The sequence below is a fragment of the Cricetulus griseus genome, chromosome 4 (assembly GCF_003668045.3).
Source record: "Cricetulus griseus strain 17A/GY chromosome 4, alternate assembly CriGri-PICRH-1.0, whole genome shotgun sequence".
In the NCBI taxonomy this organism is placed as follows: Eukaryota; Metazoa; Chordata; class Mammalia; order Rodentia; family Cricetidae; genus Cricetulus; species Cricetulus griseus.
The window spans coordinates 159,558,284-159,580,027 of NC_048597.1; the positions used below are offsets into that span (position 1 = coordinate 159,558,284).

The 21,744-nt window shown below is 40.7% G+C and overlaps 1 protein-coding gene across 1 annotated transcript in view; it reads left to right on the plus strand.

Moving 5' to 3' along the window:
* The window catches only part of Cadm1 (cell adhesion molecule 1), a 326,654-nt gene that overhangs the window by 262,611 nt on the left and 42,299 nt on the right, over positions 1-21,744 (plus strand). Inside the window, 5 exon segments of the mRNA XM_027412060.2 lie at positions 422-568; positions 2,027-2,179; positions 9,358-9,495; positions 11,244-11,402; positions 21,458-21,557. Coding sequence (XP_027267861.1) covers positions 422-568; positions 2,027-2,179; positions 9,358-9,495; positions 11,244-11,402; positions 21,458-21,557 — 697 coding nt within the window.

The window sequence follows — 21,744 nt, forward strand, 5'->3', positions numbered from 1 at the left end:
TATTGAGCATTCCTGCTTTCGTTCAGTGACCCTTGAGTTTAGCTTGGCTCAAGGGCCTGTGATCTAGGCTAGGCCATACCTTCCCTCATGTAGGTGGGAAATCTTCGATGTTCACAACAGTCAGTACTCTGGTCTTTCTGGTCCCGCCTCAGCACACTGCTTGACAGTTCAAAATACTGGAAGATGGGGACCTTGATACCACTTACTTTGAGCCATGTCAATTCCAAGCTTAGTTGTATCTTCACTGAGCTCTGCCTTAGTTTGATGACTCATTTTGTGAACTAGGAAGAAGAATATTCGGGCCATATCAGTCATTAATTTCCTATTGCATTTCTCACTTCTTTTTGCTCTAATGGGTCTCACTGACTAAATTTTAAATGATGGGGAGTTGCATCTGACCTTTTTCTCCCTTTTTTCAAAGGTAATGGACAGAATCTGTTTACTAAAGACGTGACAGTGATCGAGGGAGAAGTCGCAACCATCAGCTGCCAAGTCAATAAGAGTGACGACTCCGTGATTCAACTACTGAATCCCAACAGGCAGACCATTTACTTCAAGGACTTCAGGCGTAAGTTTCCACCTCACAGTAGTAGATGGCAACTTTTTTCTTTTTTTTACCCATGTGTTGTCTTGATAAAGAGATTGCCAAGGCCACCTTTTTCTAATTTAATGTTAGATGCTTAAAGTTTAGTCAATTCTTTAGAGAGAAAAAGAGACAGGCAATCATAATCTTTCTACTTAATAGAAACCTTGAATGGTCCCCTTTAAAAGTCTTACTTTGCAATAGGAATTGATTGTAGTAATTCAGGGTGAATTGCAATCGAGTCCCAAATACTTAGCTGACACAAACAGCTCAAATAGAGTAAGGCAAGGAACATATAGCATTCTGATAGGGAATCTGTTTGGTTTGAAGATTAGCATTTCCAAGACAATCTATCTGTAATGACAGGACCAGATCTTTCACCATAGCCTCTGCTGTACAGAAATAGCCATATGCTAAGATCCGTTCAAATGCAATTTAACAAAAGCCAGCCTTTAAAACTGAATTCTATATGACACCAATGGCTCATATGGTTGCTGTGGCTTGGCAAGACACCTAACTGTGAAACAAGTATTCATCGTGCCTATTTTCAGCTGCTTGTCTCCTGTCCACTCCCAGTATTTTGGGCCATTCTGTGGGAAGAGTTGATAAACAAGGAACATTTAAAGGGACTAAAGAAGGGACAGTGACATGGCTCAGAGGCTAAAGGTGCTTATACCAAGCCTGAGCACCTTAGTTCCATTCCCAAAACCCACATGGTAGAAGGAGAAACCCAGCTCTACAAAGTGGTTGGTCCTCTGAATTTCACATGCATGTGGCACTAATAGCCTTTGCTAAAATTAATAAGGCATTGAAATAGACCTTTTGTATTAAATAAGAAGTCCACTTATGATGCTCTTTGGTGATTTCAATTTCCTGTTTGGGATCTGATCAGTTGCCCACTGTAAGGTGGGCTTACCTAGAAAACTGCATAACCAACTAAGGCCTCTAAAGGCCCAGATCAGGCTGCCCCACCTCAGTTCATATCCAAGTTAAATAGTCTGCTATAACATGTTAAAAATTGGAGTTTTAATAAAAATTGGAATTTTACATCTTACTTTGAAATTAAAATTACTTATTTGTTTTGTTTTCTTCCATGATTTGGTCCCACTGTTTTTGTTTGTTTGTTTGTTTGTTTTTGGCTTTGTATTTTCTTTTTAAAAATACTTTTGTTTCTGAACATCTACTGTTGATCTGAGAGAGCCTGGCATGTTGTACAGTGCACTCAATGCCTACTTCTGCATAAATTTCTTTAGGATAGGTCATTAGGGTTATTTGCCTGCATGTTGCTACTGCAGAAACCTAAAACCATAACAAACAGAAAGACTTAAATTATTTCCATTCAACGGCTGTTTTTCTAACGCCTGACTTTTTCTCATGCCTAGTTAAAGGAAATAGATTGTCCATCATCTTTTGCACAACCACTGACTGTGTTTTGTTTCACAGCTTTGAAGGACAGCAGGTTTCAGCTGCTGAATTTTTCTAGCAGTGAACTCAAAGTGTCACTGACAAACGTCTCAATTTCGGATGAAGGGAGATACTTCTGCCAACTCTACACTGACCCCCCACAGGAGAGTTACACCACCATCACAGTCCTGGGTAAGAAATGCCTGTTAGTCCTGGGGAGACAGTGGGATGGCTCGGGCTACTAAGTGGCTTCCAGTAACAAGGAAAGGGTTAAGAGTAGGTCTCACTGTTTCAACTTCTTTTAGGGAGAATCACCACCCATCTTGCTGAATTTTAAAAATAGCCTATTTTACCAAATACTCTAAGGAATAGCAGTCAGCCGTCTTTATAGATTCCACCTGTTCTTGGGTTTCAAACCTCATGCTTCAGAATCGAAGATCAAGAGAAGTTAGAGCCCTTAAGTGAATTACTCACCACATGAAATGGCATTGCTTCTAACTGCCCCAAGTTTTTTTTTTTTTCCTTCTGTGCATGAAAGGAGAAGATAGGCACCCATATCTATACTTATGGAAAAGCTCAAATATCTTGTGATAATATGTCCTTCTGATTAACATCCTCATTTGAAAGTGGTTGGCCCCTTTTCTTTGGCTTTATTTATGTATTTCCCTATTTATTACTGGTGCCCAGCTCATGCTACAGAACAGAAAACCATACCCATGAACACGTTCCTTGTTACCAGGTACAGCCATCAGACATAGGCAGTTGAGAGTAGCTCACCTGGAAACAGCAGAGAACTACTGGCAGGCTGTGAGGTCACCTCTAGTGATTTTAGTGCCATCATTTGTGGTCAGCAGATTGCAATTTTCACTGAGATCCCAGTGGCCAGGGTGATGGTTTTATGTTTTGATACAGTCAGCAGGTATTTCTCTGCTGAGGGGTCTGAGTTCATTGCAGTTTACATAGACATACACTCTGGTGCATAACAGGCGCTGATCCAGGGTTTTGAAACTGAATTTTCGAGGACATAGTACTGTAGAGTGAGGCAGGATTTCTGATTTACACCTTCAGTAGGATGATGAATCAAAGTCTATTTGAGGCAGCAGGCTGCAGCTTTTTGGTGTAATGATATGAAGATTAAAGAGGAATGATAAATACGAAGGACATTTTCACTGAGTGTGTGCACATATATGTATTTATGAACGTACATATTGAGCTGCTTCCTCATCGCTTTATTTAAACACAGCTGTAAAAGAGAAAATATTTTTAATTCATTAAGCCAAACCATGTGCCCAAAGCCTGTGTATATTCTTGATATGACTGTGCTTTTTGAAAGTCAGACTTAACGTCTGGCACAGTTTCCAATGTACTGTGTGCAAGGGTCTGTAGCTCACACGTGTGTGTCTGTCACTTCCTGATTTAATCTGTACAAGATCTGCATGGAAGTTCTGGTGGAGTGACTATTTTGGTAATGCACAGATGAACCAGATTCACCTGGAGCATTTGAAGTTTCCCATTTCTGCTTGTCCACACATGTGTAAAGTGACTGTCTTCTACATTTGAGCTGCCATCACTTGCAGCATCCCCACAGGAGTGGTGGCAAAGAAACAGAATGTACCCATGACATTTTTTAATTTTCTGACTTTTTTTTTTACTACACAGACCTTTAGGTTTTGATATCTTAATTTCATAGAAAAAATTATATTCGCAGAGATAAGCCACTCTGCCAAGGTTACAAAGCACACAATAAGAATTAATAATCTGAAGACCTGGAGAGATAGCTCAGTTGGTGTAAGGATCTGAGTTCAATCCCCAGAATATAGACATGATAACATGCACTTATAATTCACACACTAGAGAAGCAAGCAGACGGATCCCTGGGGTTGGCCAGCTAGCCTAATCTACTTAGAGAATCCTAAGCCCTAAGCCACTGAGATACTTGTCTGAAAAAGCAAGGTGTATGGTGCCTGAGGAGCAACATCTGAGGTCTAGTCTCCAAATACATACATAAATATGGGAACACACACACACACACACACACACACACACACACACACACACACACACACACACACAAACAAACAAACAAAACTCTAGGGACTCAAAACAGACCTTACTTATCTGCCTGACAAGCGCTGTGTCTGACAGTGCAGGTCATTTTCAGGGAAACCCAAGTGCTGTGTTTCAGGACATTTCTGGAGCTTCACATTTTGTTTTCAGGAGCACATCTTTTAGACCATTGGCAAGATACTGCTTCTTGTCAGTTATTGGAGCATTTATTCCAAGTCACTGTGCTGGTCCAGTTCAGCTGTGCATTTACCCTGTACTTGGAGTCAACTACCAACATATAGACTTCCGAGAGGCATCATGCCTGTAATCCATTTGGAGGTCTCATTATTCTAGCAGTAATAGGTTCCTGCTTGTATTTTATAGAGGCATTAACTTAAGTGTACTCGAAAGTAATACTAGTCAATGTTCTTTTTGCAGATATTATGCATTCATTTAATATTCTTTCCATTGAAGTTACTCTAGGATTCCTTTTCCTTGACAGAGTAAAATTGTTGTCATCAGTATGAGAGTCTTTCATATTCCAAAATCTGACAATTTCCACTGATACACATTCAAGCCTTCCTCCTAAGGTTTAGAGTTTTAGATATTATAATGAATGGAGAATGATGTATTAGCATCTCCGTTGCTATCCATGGCACTCTGAAAAGGATTCCATATGTACTTACGCAGCTGTCAAACTCCTCGATAGGTTGAAGATGCTCATTTCAGTGCATATGACTATTAGTTATTTAATGCATTCAACAAAACCTTTAGCATAATTATAAGATACAGAGATGAGTGTTTGTTAATGGCTTCTTTGCTGTTCTGTAGTTACATTATGTTTAGAGCTCGTCTATGCAAAACCTGAAAACTCTCCTGTGATAGTTTCTGCGTATTCAGGTGCCATGTGGGCCATTCAGTCCTTCCACTTGTGACGAGTTCATGTCCTTATCCAAGCACACAATGTAGGACTCTTTATATTCTGCTCATAAGAGGAGATGAACAAGAGAGAGAAGACACTGTGCTGAGATGAATACAGTTACTGATAATAGTAGCTAATATTATTACAGTCCTGTCCTCCTAAGATTAGTGCTCACTCTTAAGACTCCAGGAATGGGAGAACCTAATTATTTTAAAGGGTCTTAGAGAGAGATTTCACATACTGATAAGCTTTAAGACTCCTCTTTTGTGGTAATTAATGTGACTCATCTTGATATTGCTGATCTTTTTTTAATGTTGTAGGTGTAATGTTTATAATTAGCACTCTTATAGGTTTGAGGTTAGCAAATGTCGAGGAACCTCGACGTTCCAGACTGTCTTCTAGTGCTTCCCTGTGTGTGATTTTTCATTCAGGTTTTCCTCTGCATGCTCCTTCCCAGACAGGTCTGTGGTTGTTTTCATTAATGGCTGCAGGCAGTTCTTACTAGCTGTGTCTGTTTAGTGGATCGTGTATAAAAGTGTGTTCTCTGGCTAGCAACACTTTTAATTCATTTTTCTAGAAATGGATTTCATACTTTACTAACCTCTTTTGTATTAGAATAGACATTATGAAATCAGAATGAAGTTACAGAGGAAAAATGGGATAGGATTAATAGGCCAAAAGAATTTTTTTCTTCTCCAACCTTCTGTTCTCAGAAAAGCAAGTTTAAATCAACTTACTTGTATTGTCCAATTCTTTGTTGCTCCAAGAAATGTAGACCCCCCCCCCCCGTGAGTGTTTCTAATTCAGACTAAATAAGGGTTTCTACATAGGGGGAAAGAATTTGAGACAAGTGTCCTTATAGCATCAAAAATGTAACTTATTGTCAAACCTTATGCTTATAGCTAGACAACTCCCACCCCACTTGTCTCTTTCTTCTTCTGATGTCAGCAAAGAGGAGCAATACTGATCCCAACCTTGAGAAAACTGTTTATGGGCTTGGGGAAAATCATTGACCTCCACAATATGTAAGTCCATTGTTTTTCTATATTGGATACATTTTCCAGCTTTTGGAATTCTCTACACTTTCTCTTGGCTTAAGGTAATGAAGATGCCAGCTGTATAGGAAGGTCATAGGGTCAGAGAGTGTATCTATGACAACAGAGGCAAAAGGAACAAAGCTAAGGCCAATGTGGAGAAAGTCAGATACAAACCTTACAGTCTGTCAAGCTCTCAATCCCCAAAGTGGAATGGTGATCTTTATGGATTTTCCTGTTCTGTGTACACTTGTCTCTCTTTTATTTCCTTGCTTTCAATTAGCAGACACTGTTGTTGATGTGGGAGGAACGGATAACATGTTTATGACTTAGTGGAGACAGTAAAGGCTTTCCACCAAGAGATGCCATTGGAGACTTAAGATCAGAATATCAGTCGTCTTCATGTATTCTGGGCTTTTTCACCAGCTGGCATGCTTTGGGGATGTGATTAGGTCTTGAGGCCCCCTATCTAATCAATGAATTCATCCTTGGATTGATTTGTAACATGATAGCATTTGTGAGAGAGGTAAATAGTAGGAGATAGGGCCTCCCTGAAAGAAACATGCCTTGGGAAGTTTGTCCTTGGAGCTACGTAGTCTTGCCCTGGTCCCTTTAGTCTATTCTACTTGCTTCCTATTTGCCATGACATCCTCCACACAACTCCATCACTATATTGTTCTTTCCAACTCTGGGCCCAGAAACCCAAAGTGACCAAGGACTGAAGCTTTTGAAATTGTGCACTGAAAGAAATAGTCCTGCCAATCGTTTGTTTTGTTTGGATGTTGGATGTTTGGTCAACAAAAAGAAAAATAAGACAGAAAGAAATGAGCATTTGGTAGAGGTTATGAGAGGGCCAGGGTGAGGAGTTTTGGTGTGTCTCAGACCCGGGGCAGGGAGGGGGGGGACGGGGGACAAGGGCAAGATGCCCAGAACATAGAGCATGACTGACAGACTGCATGGATACCAAGTTCCACTGCAACTTGGTCATCCATGTGGAATCCCAGCAACCCCTGGATCTGTTCCCATTAAAAAAGTTCCTAGATTCTGAGTGTCCATCAAGGTGTTCCTCCCAGAATCATAAAGTTGGAAGAATACTCCATTCAGAGGAAATTCCAGCATTCTCAGGAGTTTTAGCCATTTGCCTTCTCTTGTATCCTTAGTGTCATATTCTGTCTTTCTTTCTTATTTCTTTTTTTTTTTTTTTTTTTTTTTTGGTTTTTGGAGACAGCGTTTCTCTGTGTAGCTTTGGAGCTTATCCTGGCACTCCCTCTGTAGACCAGGCTGACCTCGAACTCACAGAGATCCGCCTGCCTCTGCCTCCCAAGTGCTGGGATTAAAGGCGTGCACCACCAACGCCCAGCTAGTGTCATATTCTGATAATGATGTTAGTAATTACAGTTCTCATCAGGAAGTATCGAGTATATCAATTTCAAGAACTATTTTCTTCACTGTTTTCATTTCCACCCAGACCCAAAGAGACTGCATTTTCTATGTCTCAGTTTGTGAGGATCAGCCTGTGGCCTTTTACTCCTTAGCCATTTCCTTTTTTATTTTTCTTGTGCTGTCACTTATCAAGATCTTAGTTTCTTTAGGCTTAGACAGTTGTTTCCACAGACATTTGATCCAACAGTAGCATTTCCCCTTCACTATTCCTACCATCCTGCACCCAGAGTACCTTAGTATTTGCTTATTCTGAGTATATACTCTGTGTATTTCCTGCATACTGTCTAGCTATACCGATGGTAATCTATAACCCATCTGACTACCATTTGCACAAACTATGAAAAGGACACAGCCAACCAAAGCATCCTGTTTCTTTGTCAATGCTTTTCTGTGTCTCTAAAAATACCATACAATGTACATCCTTAAACTGGGTGCTAAACTGTCTTCTGCTTAGTTTTTAAAAGTTCTTTGCCATGAGTAAGTACCCCTTTGGGCCATACCACATTAGCAACCCACTTGACTGAGCAAATGTATTGTTTTCCTGGGAACAGAGAGCAACACCTCTGCTCCAGCAGTTACCCCCTCCCTGCCTCCACAGCGCACCATCTTGCTGAGAAACATATGCAACAAATCGTTTTGTTTTTCCTCTTTCATCATTCTCTATAAGAATTTTCAATTGCTCTAATACAGTATAAAGTCTTCCTGTGGACAGAAGTTTCACATTGGACTGGAACAGTTGGAAATCCCAAATAACATGGTTTAATCCCATAATTTATTGAAGCAGTATCAGAGATGTATTATTCAACTTGATAGTCAGGATGGCATGTTTATACATATTTAATTTCTTGTTTCTCTTATGAGTTGAGAAACTTATTAACCATACGTCTCAGCCCTGTCTTTGCTTATTCATGGTGGTCAGGGATCCTATTCTTAGATTCACACTACTGAATTCTGTATTCTTACTGATTTTTATTTCACGAAGCTCAGTCTTGAGGTAGGACTGCACATCATATGAAGTTTCACCATCAACTCAGTTTTATTTAAAAAAAAAAAAAAAAGATAACTCCCGTCATCATCATCACTGCTGTCATGCACACACTCTTGATTTGCTATTCAGTATGTCATCTCTCAAGTCTTTTGTTTTGACTATTTTATTACAGAGATATTTAATATGCTTATAGAGAAGTGGTTTTAATCCTGATATCTGAGTGTCTTTCAAGCACTTAGGAATCTTGTTTACCTTTGGTTTCCAAGATCTGAGTGTTGGAATTTGGAATATGATAAATGCCTGCACATACCTGGCATTTCCTATATTGCCAAAACTTTCTTTTAATGACACTTCACCCACTGGAGGACAGGAGTGTGTCCTGTCTTATATAATTCACTTTGGTTCAGTGGAACTTGTTCTGAGGCAGATTTTTTCTGTGGGTGTTTGTGGTGAGTGATTCTTCTAAGGGACCCCAAGCTTTTTATCTTTGTTAGTAGACTTTGAAGTCTTTCCTATGAAGATTGAAATCCAAGGGTTGAGTTCAAGGAGAATTATTGCTTTCAGGGCTTCCAGGTAAGGACATTAATTTCAATAATGTGTATTCCTCTTGATTTTATACCTATTTCCTTATCCATTTTCTAATGACTAATATCTGGATTGTTAATCTTATAGATCGGTGATAATTCAGGAATTGAAGACTGGTCACCAAATAGAATACATTTAGAAAAGATATTCTGAGTTAACCAATTATGCATGATACACTTTATAGAACATTATCTATCCTCTGGCAGTTTATTTTGCACCTGGGGTGTGACCTCATCAGCAATGTCCCTTGCCTGCCTCTTTGTTAGTAACAACTATGCTGATTCCCAGTGAGTAGGAGAACCTGTCCATAAATGGTCCCTGTGTTTATAAAGCATATGTGTTTAATTTATAGTCCCTCCACGTAACTTGATGATCGATATCCAGAAAGACACAGCAGTTGAAGGGGAAGAGATTGAAGTCAACTGCACTGCCATGGCCAGCAAGCCGGCCACCACCATCAGATGGTTCAAAGGGAACAAGGAACTCAAAGGTATGATGCAGACTGCCCAGGCATGAAGCAGTTAGCTGGCACTCAACTCTAGCAAGTAGGCCTTTGTGAAAATTCTAGGTTTCTAATCAATTAGCAAAAGCATCTGAGGCCAGAATAGAATGGCTTTCATTGTTTTCGTTCACAGCCTCCCTCTGGGGTTTGAGAGTTGGTAATGAACCAAACCTGTAAACTCCAACTCTTCAAACCAGGAGGAGTTTCTGCTAGGGATATCCCACAGTCCAAGATTGTGTCTATATCTCAAGTGTCACTGCTTTTGTTCTCTGTTTGATGGTGACTTAATGGTTCAGAAGGCCAAGTTATTCTGGCATGCACCACAGCCTTAGCTGTTGCGATGAGCTTTCCTGCAGAGGCGTGGCATTGCAGGCCAAGAGCTCAAGTCACCTCTGAACTTACAGGGACTGCCTGGCTGGTGAACTGTAATTCTCTTGCCTGATTTGCCAGCCCATTTGCAAAGTCTCTGAGTTTGGGGTTACACTACAGGCAGCTCCTATAGCCCTACTCCTACTTGACAATTTTCTATCGCCGTACTGTCTCACCCCTGTCAGCGTTTGGCTCTCTCTTTTAGCTTGCCCTGGAAGTAGTGCCTGAACAAAGGACTCTGGAGCTCACCCCTATTTTACAAAAATACTAGCTATGTGCCTCAGTTTCCTGTGAAATGGGAACAATTGTAATAGGGTGTTATTATGAAGATGAAATGAGCATTAAGGAAGTGCCTGAGACAGAACAAGTGTTATATGTGTGCTCATAAGTAAATAAACAGTGCAAGGATGAAAATAGCCCTTTTAGAAAGGCGATACAGAAATTTATATCCAGAAACAGAGAATTCTGTGGGGAGCAGCAACTTTCCAAAAGCTTGTTCCGTTTTAATCCCCTATTTCCTAAGTATGGTTTTAGAAGGAAGGAGTTTCTCATTTCCCCTCTTCCCCTCTGTCTAAGTGAATTGAGCCATTAAATGTGGACCGATAAGTACAAAACATTCAAAGAAAGTTAATGGTGTGCCATGCTCCTGGGAGTTCTGGGTTCAGGAAGGGACTTCCTAGGCCTATTCATTCCCTCCGGAAGCCTCCTCCCTCCTTTTCTGGGTGTTCTTGGACGTGTCTCCCATCTGGCCCTAAGCCCTATATCTTACTTTGCTCTATCCCACTGCCACTGCATTTTTTTGTGGTCTTCCAGAAGTCTCCGAGTTTAAACATTTCAATTACAATTTCAATTATGTAAATCCATTTAGTTACTTTCCCTCTTAATTCTTGATGATGGGGATGGGCAAAGGAGCTTGTTTATATCTCTGTTGCTGATTGAATTGCTTGGGGGATTTAGACGATGCCCTGAGATTTTTCAGAGGCATGACAGCCTTGTAGATATTTGACGTTCAGATGGTGGTAGGGGTGCAAAGCTTTTTCCCTTCCCCCTCCCAAAACCACAAGCAGCCAGATGTCAAAATGGTTGAACTTGCAAATGACTTTCCAGGAGGTTCAAAGATAGAAGAAATATACATAATATATTTGAATAAAAATAATGTCTATTATTTACATTTGGAATATATCTGAAGTACTGTTTTACAAGGCTGAAAAAAAAAAAAAAGAAACTAATGGAAATAATCATTTTATGGGATCCCTAGCCACAGATTGCCATGACTAGTGACACAACATTACCTTCATGTTAGGTAAAATAACATTGTTGGGGTTGTGGAGAAGGGAGAAGATCTTGATACATTTTGTTTCACACAGGCAAATCGGAGGTGGAAGAGTGGTCGGACATGTACACTGTGACCAGTCAGCTGATGCTGAAGGTGCACAAGGAAGATGATGGGGTCCCAGTGATCTGTCAGGTGGAGCACCCTGCAGTCACTGGAAACCTGCAGACCCAGCGGTATCTAGAAGTGCAGTGTGAGTAACCAAGCATCTTGTTTTCTCCTGTTTGTGTGTTACTGAATTTAGGACCCACCCAGATAATTCAGAGTGGTCTTATTTTGAGGTACTTAGGTTACATGTATAGAGATTCTTTTTCCAAATTAGACCATATTCATAGGTTCTTGGGGTTTGAGTTTGCCTTTGGAAGGCATTTTTTTAGCTGATACATTCCTTATTGTCTGTTTAAATTGTCCAAGTAGTACAAGATATAGGGAACATTATAAACTTGCTCGTAGAGACCATCTTGTCCCAACCTCGTCTTGCCCTTCGAGCATGGCTCAATTTACATTAGAGAATGCAGGTTTTTCTTGTTAATTCATTTCCTCTACTTCATTATATAGCTTCATTATGAGCATCATGCTTATAATTTTCATATCACTAAAACTATTGTGGTATAATGTCCCTGTAATGGGAAAACAGAAATGATCAGATATTATCTAAATTGGCAGATACTAGATTTCTTGTGACTTTGTTAATATGTAATTCATTTAAGCAAACTTAATATCCATTAACGTTCCTTGTAGGGGCCCATTAGCTTTAATAATACATTAGCTCCTTTGTGAGTCCTGAGTGGATATCCACCCAGTTTCCACCCCTAAACCCTTTAAGTAGTTTCCCAGAGTATCTTTTAAATAGAGTGTAGACCCTCCCACCTACAAAATTATACTCACTGCCAGATACAGAATATTTCAAGTAGTACACCTCCTCCTACCCCTGGAAAATGTGATAATGGTTCCTAGTCTTGTTTTCATTTTCTGTATATTCAAGAGGGATTTGTCCTTCCAATAAAATGAATATAGCTCTGTATCTGAATCCATTTGGCTCCAATCTAACAAAGTACTGTGGGTTCCTTCCTTCAGGAGAGTGACTGTAACACTTTCAAAAAAAATGAGTCTGCAGCTACTGATCATTTCAAACCTTTACCATGGCAGCCTTTTGTAGTCAACTCTCTTCTTCCCTCAACTGAAGTTATAAAAACAATTTATTCTTGATGATTTTTAAATAAATATATGTAGGTGAAAAAACATCTTGTAAAAAAGGAAAGTTAAGAATTACAGAGCTTTATATAATTCTGAAGGGAAATTGGGGATCTGGTTTGTAAGCCTCTCAGAACTTAAGAAAGTCACCTGGCTCTTCAGGCTGTGAGTATCATTGCATTTGCAGAGCTGTGTTGACCATCAGGAAGACAGCCAGGGAGTCTTCAGTGTCTTTAAACACTGGGAGTCTCTGTATCATTCCCAACCAACTTGAGTCTGCTTAAACACCAGTAACTATTCCATATCAGAGGACTCCTATCCCCAAGTCTGAGGCTCAAGTGCATTAGACACTAAGTCTTAGCTGTTAGCCACTAGGGGTAGCTCAGCTCCATTCCTTCATAGGAATCCTTTCTCTTCAGACAGGCATCTTGATGACCTGAAGGAAAGAGACAGAATTCTTAGTTGTCATGTGGATGCTAGGAATTGAACCCAGGTCCTCTGGAAGAGCAGCCAGTGCACTTAATCGATGAGCTATCTCTGCAGCCCCCAAACAGGATTTTTAGAATAGTTGTTCTGAAAGCATTCTGTGTAGATGCTGAATTCTTGTGGGCATCCATATAGAATAAATGTACATCCTGCCCCCCCCCATTTTTAAATTGACTCAAATCCCTGAAGTTATCACCTTTATGGAGTCACTGACCCCTAAGAGTCCTTTGATAGCAATAGACCTGGGAAGGGAATAAAATCAGTCACCACATTTTGTTTGTAATATAAGGAGTTCAATTACCCATTAGAGTTTTGCTAATTTCTTCAACCACTGGTAAGACCTATTGCTTTAACCTAACTATGATCTGTATATTATTAGTAGCTGTAAAAATATGCATTTTATTCATTATGTGTTTTCACATAAAATTTTTAAAAATACTCTTTTTCTTTTTAATGTCCTCTCCTTTGTAAGCTAAGATTTCTTCAGACTATCATCAGGGATCAACAGTTAGTTACCAGGAAATACTGAATCCCTTCACAGCCCTCATATTCTACCCCAAGTAGATAAGACCTTGGTGGGGGGCAAATAGTTCTGCATATTGTTAAGTGTCCTCAGTGACTTTCATCTTGGCAGTTTTGGACAGTGTAGGTTTATGGGATGACCACTCTGCCCCATCTAAGATAAATGAATGTCAACTGGGACAGGAGCAGGACTAAGTGACTAATGGTAGAATTATGTACAGGTTAGAGCCTGTGTTACAACTGATGTTCACAGGAAAATGAAATGACAACCTTTACTCTATGCCATTGCATATCTAACTTGAAGAATGACAGGAGAAGAGTAATAAAAAGAAAAGAAGTAGAGTACTTCTCCCCTTAAGATGAAGTATCTCCATGTAGCATGGTGGACAAGGTTTGAGCTACATCTTGGCATTGCTTTTGTGATTTCAAGTCCTAATTAATTGAATCAGTATTTTGTAGTGTTTGTGTGTTAGTACCTCTATTTGTGGTACCAGGAGAAATTGTTGTGCCCAATTATGTGAAAAATCAGCCAGATGTGTATGCTGTCATACTTTTAATAACCCTTAAATTTTGGTGAGTACAGATATTAATTGTGTAGTATGCATTGAAGTGATTAACATCAATGTAATTTATCATCTGGAGATTTCTGAACATAAATAAATGAGTTGTTTTGTTCAGCAAGGTGTTGACCCCTCCAGAATCAGTGAATTAAAAGCCCCCCCTCCTCTTTTTTATTATAAATATGAAAGGCACCACAATCAGCCAAGTGTTCAGTTATTTGATTTTCTGGGGCATTAGCCGCTCTTGTTTGTGACATTTCCCTGTTGGGTGCTCGTTTGCAAGCTCATTAATAAGGTTTTCTCATAGGAACATTGCTGGGAATGAAGAACATACAGTAGGGCTCTTAGCTTGCTAGCTTTCATTCCGAGACCCAGCAAGGGTACAGCAGCATGCAGCTAAATGTTTAAAACAGAAAATAATTATGTTAGAAAGGTAGAATTCAGAGCTCTGCTTTCTTAGATGTTGTGCAGAGAACAGTTGTACCTTTTAAATATGCTGAGCTATATGACCCTAAAGTCTTCCTGTGCCTTTTTTTTTCTTCCCCATCTTTCAAGCGCTGTATAGGTGTGTTGCCCAGATTTACACCATGGTTGATTACAGCAGAGTGTGATACAGTTGAAGCACTGTTAGTAGAGCATCAGATCTGAGGGAGTGCACTCTTGTCAAATAACAGCCTGTTTAAACAAAACCAGTTCACTGTCTGTGTGCTAAAAGAAAGCTGTCTAAATAGCATCAAGGTGGCAACACATTGTGACATAAGCTGGGAATTCAAAAGGAAGCTGTGACCCTCAGTATGGAATTCAGAGTGCTGTGCAGAAGGGAAGAAAGCCTTGCTCTGGACTCAGGAGAGTGAGCTGGAATGACCGCTGCGTGGCTTTCATCTCCTGCACCGTAGTCTTCTCTTTGGAATGTTTTTGCAAGAGATCCTCATTTTGTTCAGGTTTTGTGCATGTGTGCATTATTTGTAAAAAAGGAAGAAACAAATTAAGAGATGAGTCTAGAAAGAGAAAATGAAACAAAGCCTCTAGAAGCCGGTATTGGAGCCGTTCCCCTGCCAAGATTCTCACATGACAGTTAATAGTGTACGTGGGCATCATTCTCAAAATGAGTTTTATTGACTGGATGTAGGCAGGTATTTTATAAATCCATATTCCCATCCTTCCAAGGTCTAGAGAAGGGTGGGTGGTGTTTGTTTTGGGTTTTTTCCCCATTCCCTCAACTACAGGAAAATTGAGCGTTGAGAGGGATGATCAAAATCCATTCTTTATCTGTGACAAAGTGAATGTTTCTGTGATATTGATAGCACCCTGTGGTGATGAAGGTTGAAAACCTGGAAATTGGGAAATCTTTCCTGTTTGGACTGGAGGACAAAAGTTCCCAGAGCAACTGATCAGCTCCTCCCCACTCTCCCAGGTTGTATTCTTAAAGTCAAAACAGCTGTGTTTTCAGATTGGACCTGTTGCTCTGGTCTCTAGGCTCTGTGTCCAACAGGATCTGATGTATGCATCAGTGAGCTGGGTTCCAGAGAGCTTATTTCAGTTATTATTATTCCTTATGAGAAATCATCAAGGCAGAGAGATCCCAGTTGAAGCACCATTTGTAACCTGGCATTCTTTGTGTGTGTCAAGAGCAGGGACAGCTCCGAGTTCCTGAAGTTTCTAGACCAACGAAAGCAGGAAGCTAGTGACAGTATTCAAGATGAAAGGGCAGGGTGAGGGTTGGACAAGGAGAGAATGATCCTGAGGGTAAGGACTTTGCCTTCTGTAGTTCCACCCCAAAAGCCAGCCAGTGCTGCTTGCTGAGCTGTAGGTATAAAAGATGGCTCTGGTTTGGTGTGGACATCCAGTACTCACATAGTGAAACTCTCCTGATGTATACTCTTTGCTTAAAGGTTTTTAACTCGGGATCACATTCTGATTCTGTGGAAGGTGAAATGATAGTGACACTGGCCTCTAAAATGTTAAAAGAATAGTCAAACAAAACCCCTTATAGTGTCCCAAAAGATGCAAGAAATGCCAGCTAACTGAAATGCACATTCTTCAGCCACAGTACCTGGGCTGTGGGTAGCCAGCTTGATCTTCAAAACAAACATACAAACAAACACACAGATTAATTTTTGAGGGCTAAGATGGACTCCTGTCTAATTTATTGTTGCTGTTGTTGCTATTATTCTATTCTGTGGTTGAGCTAGGAACAGAAGGCCTGACCTAATGTTTATCCACGTCTTCTACAGATACATTGTCAAATGTCTCCTGTGTGCCAGGCCCTGACACATTTGTAGTTGCCTGGGGCTTGAAAACAAGCCGAGAGAGGACTGCAGAGGTGGCTAGGGGTTAAAAGCACCAACTTATCTTCCAGAGGACCAGAGTTTGATTCCCAGCACCCACATGGCAGCCCACAATCATTGGTAACTGTGGTTCCAGTAGATCCAACACCCTCTTGTGGGCACCAGGCAAAACAAAACCTGTCTCTTCTCACAGAGTAGCACTCCTCAATAATACTTGCTTCTGATCCTAAATGTCCCTTCAAAGCTATGGGGAAGCAAGCACTCTCTGTATGTAGACCCCATTTTCAGCAGAACTGTGTTCCTCAGGGGTGTAGAATAAAATTTGATTCTGTTGAGGGAGCAGTAACTTTAACATCCACAAAAAGACTAGTGCATCCTTCAGGAAGAAGTGCCATTGTCTGGTGTTCTGACATTGTCTGGTGTACTGGTGTTCTCAGGTCCCACCCTGCCCCTAGCAGAGTTATTTCATTCTCTTAATCTGTTATAGCTCCTCCCTCCTCAAGAAGTAGAATTGATTGTCTTAATCTGTCTTTTCTTTTTTGCTTTGAGGCAGATGTCTCACTCAATAACCCAGGCTTTCCTAAAACTCATGGAAATCCCCCTGCCTCAGCCTCCCAGCTGCTGAGATCAAAAGAAGGGAGTATAATTTTAAGTGCCACACTTATAGGAGGTCCTTTCAACGTGAGAGCAAACAACTAGCCCTGAAAATTAGTCACAAATGTCTTAGAACAATAAAAAGGCCAGTGTTTTACAAGCTGTCCTTTTTCAATTCTCTGGAAGTTCTGTGGACCTCTTCCCCAGCCAGGTGCAGTCTCCTTGTGTGCCCTGCATATTGCCCTCTTCTCATACAAAGCTGTCTTCCCCCAGCAGTTTAGACAACCATATTGTAGGGGCTGATTTTTGCTTTGAGCTCAAACAGCTTCTAATATGAACCAAATCTCAGGTTAATCTTGGCATTGTTGTTCTACTCCAAACTGCAGTAATCCTCCATGATTGACAGACTCTTCAGTCACTGCTTCTTCCAAGCTTGAGTGCACAGAGCCTGACCCAGACCCTCTCGTAGCCACGCTGGTAGTGCTGAGTTCTCCTAGACAGGGTGGGGGCTGCTGTGTTCTCCCTGGGAGAACTTGAAATGTGAGCTCTTGATCCACAAGCATCAAATCCCACACTCAGTGTGTTTCTGAACATTGAATGAAAATAAAACAAGGAACTTGGAGATTTGCACTCAAGCCCTTGTAGTTATAGGTAGAGATTTTCATGCAAAGCCCTTGGGCCTGGTTGTAGTAGCCATGTCAAAGAACATTTGATGTTAGCATGCCCTGATTTAGAACTTCTCAGAAAAAGAGAGAAAGTAGCAGGTGCCCTGGGGATAGTAAACCTCCTGCCAAGACTATCAGGGCACTCTTCCTGGCCTCAGCTCTTCTGCTGTCTCCTCCATGGGAAAGATGGCAGGGGGGGGGGTGTCTCACAGACCTGATGCTCCAGTCTTGGGCTTCAGAAGAGGAGAGACTGTGTTTTCATTTGCATAGGAAATTGACATACAGGTTGCAAAATCGTGAGTTTCATCTTCTAAGAAGATCACAGAACGTAGTGCAAGGTCAGACTGGCATGAAATCAATTGTAATTTGCCGGAAAGCTATTCAGACCTCTATAAGAGTTTTCTTTTATATGTCCCTCTTTATAGAGAGAGAAAAGTACATTTAAGGAATGTCTCATCAAATCAGAATGTCTTCCTAAAATTATTTTTTTAATTGGTTGCTACTGTAGTGTGCCCTGTGGCCTCCTGGTATTTAACCCTCTGTGCAACTTGGACTCATGAACAAATTTGGTAAGCTCTAGTGGTCTTTCTAAGTGTATTTTAGAGGGCTTAAAAAATTACAGTGTATTATGAAAACCTCAAATCTTTCCACCTAATTGATTGGCTGTTGCTGATGCCATCTCTGTGAGGGTAATTCTCCTTAAGCTCAAAGGCCTAGCTGTTTTCCTTATTTTTGTATAGCAGTTCCATTTTATAATGACATTAAGCCATTCTGAGCAATATGCTGCTGGACAGTTGTTGCATGGGTAGAAAGTATTATCTGGCTTTTAGCCTTGTGCCTAACGACACCAACTGAGGCGTAAAATGATCCCCTAGAAAATGTGCAAGGCTTTATCTCATTACTTAAAGATAAATCTTGGAGTCTGGTTCTGTTTCAGAAAAGATGTGGTGAGTTATAACATTTGATTTATGGATGGAATTAAAATATAAATGATAGGCTCTGGTTCTTCAATCAACCATCTGGATAGTTTGATATTTTGACATGTCTCTGTGTATGTAGCCAGGGTCTTTTGGGAGACAATTTAATGCCCCTGATCTCTTGAGGCATCACTGGAACTTCCATGTTGCTGTTCCACTTGTTGAAGAGTCCGAAGTTCCTCAGTTAGGACATTGAAAGGGGAATAACATTTGCCTTTACATTTCCTATCACCTCAGGAACAGATCTTACTGCTTGCTTTATAGGGTATGAAGATAGCTCAGCTGCCCATGGTCAGATAATATGCCCATAAATACTGTGTGTGTCAATGGAAAGGGACCTTTTGCTGCATAATACAAGCGATATTGATGTGCAATTTTTCTGCCAACCTTTAGGGTAACTGTGGCAGCCATGTCCATACCTAACATGGTAGAAGCTTCTCCAGGTACCTCGACAATAAACTAAGAAAATCAATGATCAAAGCTCAGGGTATAGTTTTCTGTCTTAAAATACAAATTACAGGCATGTCAAGTCCTTCACTTATTCTTTCTGATTTATGTTGTGACTGACAACTGGTAAATAGCTCATTGGGAACATGTGTTAAAAAGAAAGTTTAACTAAGAAAAACTAAGTGGTAACAAAGAGGCAGGGTGGGATAGACTTTGCTACACTCTCTCATGTTCAACTGGAAGTTGAACATGGGAGACCCAAGTACACTGTCCTGAAAATACACCTTTCCTGATTGCTTGTAAATTACACGGAGGAGAGAAGCAACAGAAAATTTGCACAGACCAGCAAGCACATACTAGCAAGACAGCCCACCAAGCATAGACCAGCAACTCCAGACCAGCAAGTACATATCAGCAGGCATTAGCCAGCAATTGCAGACCAGGAGACCAGCAAGCATGCTTTGGTGAACACAAGTAGCAAGTGCAGGTCAGCAGCCATTCTGTTCTCCTTAATGAATGGGCTGAAGTCAGTAGGGCATGAAAATACCTGGCTCTTCTGTGGCTCACACATAAACCTATAAGCAAATGCTCTGCTGCTGCCTAGATTTGGGGCCCTCCATTTATGTCAGAAGTCCCCTAAGCAAGATTTCCTGAGTGCTATTTGGTTTCTCAGGGTGAACTATTAGATAGGTCTTTTGTTATCTGTGTGTCATAGCCTCTCTTTTGCTTTTATTCTTTTAAAAAACCAGGTTTCATCAAATAGCTGCATGTCAGGCAAAAGAACTTGTATCACTAAAAATAATAGACATACAGTACACCTCAGGGTTCTGTTTAGTCTAAGATAGGATCTAAAAGTGGGTGCCCGGGAGCCCTTGCTTCAACTCCAGAGCCAGTGCTAGTTCAAGGTCACCCTATTTATTCTCTGCAAATATTCCTGCTTTTCTCTAATAAAATTTATTAGGATCCTTACCATTTTGCTTTGCCAGTAAGTCCAAGGGAGGGACTGTGTGACTTGCAATGGCCATCTGGAGGTTTTGTCAGCTTTCTGTCCTCTAACAAGTGACATTGCACCACAGAAAGTAGTACCAATTCCCAGTGGACAGCGCATACTAGTGGCTGTTCAAGGGGGCTCTCTTAAAAAGACCATAATGTTGTGGGTTCTCTATGACATAGCATAAGGTTTGTGATGGGATCTGGACTAAAAATTCATCTGGCAACAGCAGTCCTGGGTGATGACTCACTCCCCTGTGCAGCATCCATAGCTGTGTGCAGGGTGAGATTGGCAGAACCTGGCCATATTTCTGTCTTCTTTCTTATTCTATAGGATGAATACGAATGAGCTCACCACTACTTGTAAAAGGCCAAGGAGCTGTTGTTTCGGTGATGTGATTGTGTGGGAAAGTAAAACTATGGTAATTGTTTTGACCTTTCAGCCAACTGATGTCTTGCCCTCTCACACTTATTACTCTGGGGTCCGTTTCCAAAAATATACATTTACAGAACCACAGAATTAAATGAGAAGCGTAGGAAAATATCTGATTCCACTAAGGTTCTATTTACACATGTCTTTGTACATCTATCCATGTTGATTCTAACTACTTGTTTCCTGCCCTAGTCCCTGAACCCCCATCATTCATTGCTGAAACCCACATGCCATCTCTCCAGCAATCTCAGCTTTAAGCCACCATTGGAAATAAAAATAACTTGTGTCACTTTCCTGAATGTACAACTATATTAGAAAGCTATGCTCAGATTTAATTATGGACAGCTGTTGAGAAATGTACTTTAGAATCAGAACTCTGTCTCACCCTCCATTCTATAGGGCTATCTGGTATTGTGTTGTCTCTGTGACCTCCAACTAGCTGTGTCATTTATGGGTACCAATGTTGTCTTCCCTATAACTCTTGCGTATTCCATTGCAGGTAATGGTTCCTCAGAGAGTGGGCTCTGGATAAATGTCAATCCCCTTTCCTCTTCTATGGTTTTGCCATGATTGTTTCATCTGGGGCCACCCATCTCTCCCAGATCTTTTCATCATAAAGCTGTTTAAGTGGAATTCAGGAAACAATTTGATAGCAAGAGCATAGAAGAGACACTTATTAATATGCAATGTCAAAACACATTGTCACATGGTATGTGATATATGATTAAATGTGTCAATTTTGAGCACCACAAATATCTTCAGCTTTACCTCAACATGAAGGCAAATGAGTTTCCCTTAGCTTGACTGAGTTCAGAGATACAATGTAACAAAGTGTATTTCACAGGAATTGTTTGAGGTGGCACAGTTGGCTTATGAATCTCTTATCTACTCAAGGTTCACTCCTTAGAGTTATTAGTCGATTTAATTTGAACAAATGCCAGGATTACTAACTAATTAGAAGGATGCTGCTGAAGGAACGTGGATGGGGAGAGAGTAAGTACTGGCCATGTGGGGTTTGTGGCAGTGTGCAGGTCTGATCTGCCTGATGCCGCTGTTTGGCTAAACATCACATTTTGTATTATTGTCACACAGATAAGCCGCAAGTGCATATCCAGATGACTTACCCTCTACAAGGCCTAACCCGGGAAGGAGATGCGCTTGAGTTAACATGTGAAGCCATCGGGAAGCCCCAGTAAGTTCTGAAGGCCAAGGTTGGCAGAGGGTCGTGAGCGGTAAATGTCACAACATGAAGATGTTCATTCACAACTCATTGGCCTGTCACCTGTCTCCTGCTGTAAAAAGGATGGATGATTTTTCAAAAACCAAAGCATATTCAATGAGAGGGGAATAAATACCTATGATTCTTAATGGTAGGATTG